General features: G+C 36.3%; 1 protein-coding gene across 2 annotated transcripts; it reads right to left on the reverse strand.

The window, feature by feature from the left end:
- Positions 1-1,296: 1,296 nt before the first annotated feature.
- Positions 1,297-7,255, reverse strand: LOC142636488 (protein STRUBBELIG-RECEPTOR FAMILY 8). 2 transcript variants are annotated; one of them, XM_075810727.1, is made up of 16 exons: positions 6,815-7,255; positions 6,261-6,393; positions 6,101-6,172; positions 5,938-6,003; positions 5,765-5,836; positions 5,589-5,660; positions 4,737-4,808; positions 4,574-4,639; positions 4,427-4,492; positions 4,024-4,331; positions 3,396-3,652; positions 2,943-3,214; positions 2,668-2,803; positions 2,395-2,534; positions 2,109-2,265; positions 1,297-1,785 (listed from the first exon to the last, which is right to left on the reverse strand). In XM_075810727.1, the coding sequence occupies exons 1-16, from the start codon at positions 6,936-6,938 to the stop codon at positions 1,633-1,635; spliced, it is 2,166 nt and encodes a 721-aa protein (XP_075666842.1). In that variant the 5' UTR covers positions 6,939-7,255; the 3' UTR covers positions 1,297-1,632. The 2 variants fall into 2 exon arrangements, with proteins under 2 accessions (XP_075666842.1, XP_075666843.1); XM_075810728.1 differs by having other exon boundaries at positions 4,030-4,331; positions 6,815-7,232.
- Between the last annotated feature and the right edge of the window lie 229 nt (positions 7,256-7,484).

Here is a 7,484-nt window from a genome sequence, read left to right on the forward strand (position 1 = left end):
AAAATAAAAAAAAAGCTTTAGTCCTCTAATCTCTTCCCCTTTTTGCGATTGAACCTACTACACTACTAAAAAGTAAAAACATTCATTTCAAACATCTTTTCTTTCTTTCTTTTTTTTAACAGAAAGCCTTTATTGAAAACCAAACAGGTAAAACAAAACATCTATCTTTTTTCTTTTTCTTTTTTGAAATAACAAAACATCTACCTAGAATTCACGTATTCTTGAAACTTCATTGAATAAAAGTAGTAGTAAAACCAAGTTGCTTAAACCACTTTGAAGCAGTTGGATCAATTTAATCTATAGTATATGATGATGACCAACGCACGTGATGATGATACAGCCTGGGTCTGATTCACCAAAGTTGTCGTGTTGCACTTCACATTTTTATTTCACAACCCGCAAAGCCACATTTTTGGCGTTTTATTTTATTCTGTAGTCTCTATTACTATATTTTCCACTACTCAGATTCTAAGTACACTCTGCATTCTCTATTCAAGGACTCATCACATGACCGACCCGTCTTAATGGCATTTTGCTGGTCCTCCCTAGACCCCTTTTGCATAAGAGGTTGAAAATTCTGGTAAAGTGGCATATTTGAAACTTGAAAGTGACTACAAGGCACTCAAAACTAATGATGATAATACTAGTATACTGTACTAATTACTAACAAGTTTGGCTGCCCATCAATGCATGACATCTCATGCCAACAAGGTCAAAGAAGAGCTGCACCCAAAATTGCAATGGGGTCCTAGTTGGGTTTGATTTGAATTTTGATTCAAATGAGTGGATGACACCCAATCCGTAGAACAAATCTACAGATCAAAAATACCTGCACTGAGTTAAAAACGTAATAGTGGGTAAAGTAGATAACAAATTTCCACCTAGAAATGTGGTACAGTGGTTATGGTCTTGGTATAGGTAGATCTTTAGTTCCAGCCTTCAGGGATGACAGTGACATTGATTTGGCTTTATTAACACCTCTACTGTTGTTCTGGGTGGGACTGAGATCAAGTTATGACTCAACTCACTTGAGTGAGCACCTGCAACCTCTCATCCATGTGGAAGAGTTACTACGATCATGCTAGGCCGAGTAAGCCACAGCTGGTCTCCCTCACCCTTTTTGTTTGGGAGGAAAACTTAGCTAACAAATTTGAAAATGAGTGCCAAGATTAGCCCCAGAATATACAAAATATAAGTGCTCAACAAATGGAATTTGCAACTGCTGATAATCCAAAAACAAAGAATGAAATTTGCATTGTGACCAAACCAAGATATGTACATAACCAAGAAATTTGCTTTTGCTCAAATGAATAAAAATATTTATTATGCCGCAAAACATTCAGAATTTGCATCGAATATCACATGTTGTAAAATACACAATATATAGCACCCTTTTCCAGCTAAATATATACCTGAATATGCAATTTTCAAGTGTTAAGTGCCCTTTTGATACAACTTATTTTCAGCTTTTTGAAAATGACCACTGAAAAATGTAGGGGACATAATTACACAGATCTAATCTTGATACACCTTCCGGACCTTTCATCTGTGCGCTTTGGCCATCCTCTGACTTTTGAGTAGCTGTATACAAAACTGCCAACAAGACTTGTAAGTCTGACATGGCTTGGCCACTTAAAATGACATGTCGATGGCCTCATGATCTGGGGTCCTATATGCAAAACCAGATTCATCACTTGAACGCCTCTTGACCACACTTGCCCTTTGCACTAAACGCACCAATGCTTGCACAACTTCGGACATGGGAGGCCGAAACTCAGGTTCCGGCTATACAGAAGACCAAAATTGTAAGTTGAAAGATTCAAACATAAGGCCGCCAAATAACCATGCCTATAGGACTAAGAATGAAGTGGTTTCAAACATAAATAGGTCATGTTTGTGACATGCACCTTATAATATAGAGATGAAAGTAAATTTGAACCAAGCTTCTACAACCAGGTCAAAGATTTTTGAAGCATAAAGCAATGGACTGCTTTTTTTTTGGCTGGTGCTTTGTAGCAACGAGCTTCTTTAAATGGTTAATCCCTCTTTGTTTATCAGAATCTAAACACTATCATAGAATCAATCTGAGTATTAATTAAGTCTTTTACCTGTACACATAGTGCAATGATGTCGGCAAATCGTGACAAAGACTTTGCAGGATACATGCCATTCAGGGTAGGATCAACCATTTTTGCCAAGGCATCTATATCATGGAGTTGGGGGGTAGCCCATCTCACAAGTGATTGTTCTGATCTCACCCTTGAACTATACAACAGAAGAATATAAGCATAGAGGAAAACTGTGAGGATAAAACAACATCAAGGATAAGAAAGAAACTGCGAAAAAGAATCCAAGAACATTAACAAGGTTTCAAGCAATGTAGGACACTTTTACCTGTCTAGCGGCTTTCTACCAGTCAAAAGCTCCAACATCACCACCCCAAAGCTGTATACATCACTTTTTACAGTGTATATCCCTGATAATGCAAATTCCGGAGCGCTATAACCAAACGAACCAACCATTTGAGTTGAAACCTGTGAAGCATCAAGTAGACAATTTTTCAAGCCAGCACATAACAAAAACTGTGTAGAGAGCAAGCACCAAAATGCACAAAGGAAATGAAATCCTTCACCAATCCAGAAGCATAACATAATTCTGTTTATCTACCTGCCGCTCTGTGTTTGGAGTTAGAGCAGCCAAACCACAGTCTGACAAATGGGGATTGAGCTCTTCATCAAGTAAAATGTTTGCTGACTTGAAGTTTCTATGTACAACAGAAGGCAAGCACACTTCATGCAAATACCTGATAATAAAAACCATAATTTAGAAGGGAAATTGAAGCAAGTATTGGAGCACGCAGATTCACATCCCAACCCACAGCATTAACACATATGGGTGAAAAAGATAGAGAATACTTAAAGTTTCATACACATATAACATACTCTAAGGCTCGAGCAGTTCCAAGGGCTATCCTAACACGCGCATTCCAAGTCAGAGTCTTGCTACTATCTTCAGCAAAATGGAGCATGTCATGCAAGCTTCCATTTCCTACATACTCATAAACTAGAAGACGCTGTCCATGCTCTGCACAATATCCAGCCAGTGTAACGACATTCGGGTGCCTCAAACGTGACATATTTGAAATAGCTTCAAGAAAATTATCTTCCTCCTGTAGTGACAGTGCTGCATTGTCGATCTTCTTGATGGCCATTATCTAGATAAACAGAAGATAAAATGATTAATTCAGTACCATCCTTGTTACAGGGAATAATGAGGTCCTCAAGGGTTATGAAAGCACAACAGCGAATATTGCTATAATTTTTAACGACAATACAACAACTGCAAAAATATATAATAATAAATAAATAAATATAACCATAATAAAGTAAAATCACCTTTCCATTAGTGAACTCTGCTTTGTAAACACGACCAAGGGAACCTTCACCAATAAGAAATTCTTGACTAAAGCTATTCGTTGCTGTCTGGAGAGAAGCAACAGTATATGAGGTTGCAGTGATGGGTGACCTTATTCTCTTTACAGATCCATTTTTCCCTTGCATCCTATCAACCGTTGATTTTTCAGCAGGTGGGGGCTTCAGATCTGTAACAGCAGCCATGCTTCTTACTCTCTGCTCTTGAATCACAGTATTTACTGTAAAAAGAAAGGAGGAAGTATAAAAAAAGTCAGAATGTCACACAATAGCATTCAGTCTAAAATATCAATGAGAGTTTTAAAACCATTTTGACATGGAGATATTCAGATTTTACAGAAGATTAATTTGTTGGTAGAACTGATTAACCTGCACAAATATATTTACTAACATCTAATACTTCTGCAAGATAGAAACATGAACTTGTTTTTGTTGCAAACCTAACAGATTTTACAGTTTATTTCAATTGATTTGCTTTCATAAAAATCATGACCCTCCATAAATTAAAATTTCCAATCACAATAAAGCCTAGCTTAATAGCAGAAGAAAAAGTGAGATTGAGAGAACAAAGAACAAGGGAAAGAGAATCTACCATTACTTGTTCCAACCGAGAGACTACCCTTGGGAGTCCTAGCACCAGTGTCTTTCTTTTTATTCTTTCTAATGCAAAAAACAAGAAGTAGCACAACTAAAGCCACAAACACAGAACCCAGGATTATGCCTACTATAGCCCCAACTGACAATCCCTTATCAGAAGTAGATGATCCACCATTAGAATTCTGTGTGGACGGTGCATGAGATCTCGAATGAGTTCGATTAGGAGCTGATTTTCCCGGAGGAGGTGGGGTATATGGTGGCGGAGGAGGAGCGGGACCATTGTCAAATGAATTTCCATCATATCTGTTTCATTCCTGAAAACTAAGTTAAAAGTGTTGCAAAAGGCTGAATTTACAAAATAAATTGGCATATAAGAAACAAGATGCATGACCACTTACATAAAATTAGGGATTGAAATAATATTTTGAGGTATCCATCCATTGAATTGGTTGTTCGCAACATTTCTGTAAAAAATACAGGGTGTAATAACAGTAGGAAGGTAGATAATGTAACTCTAAATCACAAGATATAATTGGAGAACTTACAGACTAGTCAAAGGCAAACCGGTAAGAACATTAATAGAACCAGTCAATTGATTGTTCTGCAAATAGCTGCCACAAGTTCAGATATCATGAGAAGTTTAAACAAAAGTGCACAAAGATTAAAACAATGCCTCTTTAAGAAAAAGTAGCACAATTAAATACTCACAGCGTAGAAAGATTGGATGCCAAACCTAAGGAAGCTGGAAGATCTCCAGACAATTTGTTGAAAGAGAGATCCCTACATTCACAAGCAAGATGGCATGATACATAAACAATCTCAAAAATAAGGAAATAATCTTTTACTGCAAATTATCTGAAAATATGGATGACGATTAGTAAAAAGTGAAGAGGATATGGCTTGAGCATCACGTGAAGTCTCTCAGTATCTCAATCTGGCTAAATCGTACCCCCTCTCAAATTAGAGAGCTTTCTTCTCCATCTAAACCCCATGATCACCTCTTCACTAACAATTCAACCATGAATTCTATCCAAGGTAATCTGAAAGAAATTTATAATGGGGCCTTTGTATTTGAATTGAACGAATTCTAAGGATCATTTAGTGCAGCTCTGTACACAGTGACTTCTTTTTGCAATTAAGAAATGAAGGTGCTGAAAGAGAAAATTCTTCATCACACTAAAATAAACTCAGCAATACCTTTTCTTTGTTGCTAATTTCAGTTTCAATAGAAAACAAATTAAACTACCAAAAAAAAGAAAAGAAAGAACTTTCTGTAAAACGGAAAATGAAAAGCAATAAGCCAACTGCTAATAGGGTGAAAAATCGTGAATATATTTATTTGGTTGAATTCGCAAATTCCTAAATGTAATAGGATGCATGTCCATGATCTTCCCCACCGCTGGTTTTCTGGTCTTATTTAGTAGGCATGCTCAACAGCAGTACACCACAATCATATAACAAATCCTACGAGCGCATTCTCCACACTCAAACCCAGAATAAATATCAAAAGTTTCTGATTTGATTTCTACAAATTAAATTCATTTCAATAAGGTATCTTACAAGGTTGAGAGGCCAGAATGATTAGTAATAATGTCTCCGATTGACTGGGAAAGTGAATTACGGCTAAAGTTCCTGAAAAAAGGATTTTCAAAACAGGAAATAAGAATACCTCCAAATTGCAACTAAAGGTATAATAAGTGAATCGAAATTTCATAGCATTCAAAATAGCCACTCACAAATAATTGAGTGAAAGCATTAAAGAAAGAGAATAAGGAAGATTCCCACTTAAGTTGTTGCCCGCGAGATTTCTGCATAATACAATCAATAAGAAGTATTGCATCAAATAACAAAACTACAAAAGTCAAGACTTAAAAACTAAAGAAACAATCAATAAAAGGGTTGAACTTACAGGCTTGTGAGATTTGGTGGCAACTGATATGGGATGGTATCATGAATGTCATTGTCACTCAGATCACTAACAAACACAAAGTAAATCAAATTAACAACTCAATTAACCCAAAATTAATACAATCCACATAACATAAACAAATATAAAGCAATAACAGGCTCACAATGTTCTCAACGACTTGAGGTCTGAAAGCGAGTATCCCATTGTCCCATTGAGTTTTAGTCCAGAAATGCCACTGATACAACAACAACAAGACCCATTAACAAAAAATTGACTGACTAAACTACCAAATTCAAATCAAGGTATTACATTTACTTTCATACATGGAAACAGCAGCTGAGCCTTCACAGGTTACCCCTTTCCATGACTCAACGCAAGGATCACCGCCACTACTTTTCCAATTAGTTAGCTGAGAAGGACTGTTTAATGAGGTGAACAAGACCTGAAGAGATTGAGCTGCAACTCAAAATAAACAACAAATCAAAACCCAAAACCAAAAAAATAAATTAAAATTAAAAAATTGAAATATACATAAAATAAATTACCCATTTGGTTAATGAGAAAGTTGTCTTAAAAAATACCATTTAAAAATTAAATATTAATAAAAAAGCAAAAAGTTCACATCTTCCAACTTGTTTAGTTTTTCTACATTTTCTGGGCAACCAAACGGGGTTTAAAGGATTAAACTTTGCAAAAATAAAAATCATAAAAAAAAAAACCCAGTGCCCAGATAGTCAATGCGCATTTCCCAACATCTAAATCCAAATATACTATTTTACAAAACTAATACAACCAAGCCGATCAAACACAACAATACATACCAAACTGATCACAATGAACCAAAAAGTACAAAAAGAAAAAGAGAAATGAAATGTACCGTCAGAAGGGTCGGTGGTGGCTAGAACAAGAGGTAGAGCAAGAAAGATCAAGGCAATGAGCAGTGACTCAGTGAGTTGAGAACGAGTTAGAGAGTACGAAAAAGCAGCTTGTTTGTTAGCCATTGTGAGCTGTGATAGAAAGTGATGAGAGTACTGAGTCGAGCGTTGTGTTGTGTTTTGCGGGCTGGTCAGTTTCAGAAGTGGGGTTCAAGTGAGGTAGAGTACATGCAAGAGCAACATGGACTCTCAGCAGAAAAAGAAGAAGAAGAAGAAGAAGAAGAAGAAAAGGAAGAGAGGTTGTTGTTGAGGTTGAGATCACAGCAAGTGGTTCTAGGCATTGGTCATTAAGAAAGGGACAGAGAGTGAGATGGAGATTCGAAGCTTGAAGTTATGAAGAAAGAGAAAAAAGAAAAAAAACACAAACCATAACAAAAGTATTCAAAGAAAACAAAAAAGAGAGTGTGTGTGTTTTTGTGTGCATACGTGTTGTTTGTGTGTGTGTGTCGGCGAAGAAAGGAAATTTTGGTTAAAAGAAAATAAAAAAGAGTAAAGAGAAAAAATGAAAATAATGTAAACAGAGGAAAAGGTTGTTTGGAGTAGAGTAGGCAAGCAACGTATGATTTATGAAGCTTTTGAGGTGGGTCTCTCTTTCTCTCTCTCTGCTGTGAT

This window comes from Castanea sativa, chromosome 5 (genome assembly GCF_040712315.1).
Source record: "Castanea sativa cultivar Marrone di Chiusa Pesio chromosome 5, ASM4071231v1".
Classification (NCBI taxonomy): Eukaryota; Viridiplantae; Streptophyta; class Magnoliopsida; order Fagales; family Fagaceae; genus Castanea; species Castanea sativa.

What these genes read in the sequence shown, in the direction of transcription:
- LOC142636488 (XM_075810727.1), bottom strand. Translation starts at nt 6,938, where the DNA reads ATGGCTAACAAACAAGCTGCTTTTTCGTACTCTCTAACTCGTTCTCAA. An exon ending in CTCAAGTCGTTGAGAACATT is followed by an intron (nt 6,004 to 6,100) that starts GTGAGCCTGTTA and finishes TGTGTTTGTTAG; the next exon opens with TGATCTGAGTGACAATGACA. An exon ending in ATTTCAATCCCTAATTTTAT is followed by an intron (nt 4,332 to 4,426) that starts GTAAGTGGTCAT and finishes GGAATGAAACAG; the next exon opens with ATATGATGGAAATTCATTTG.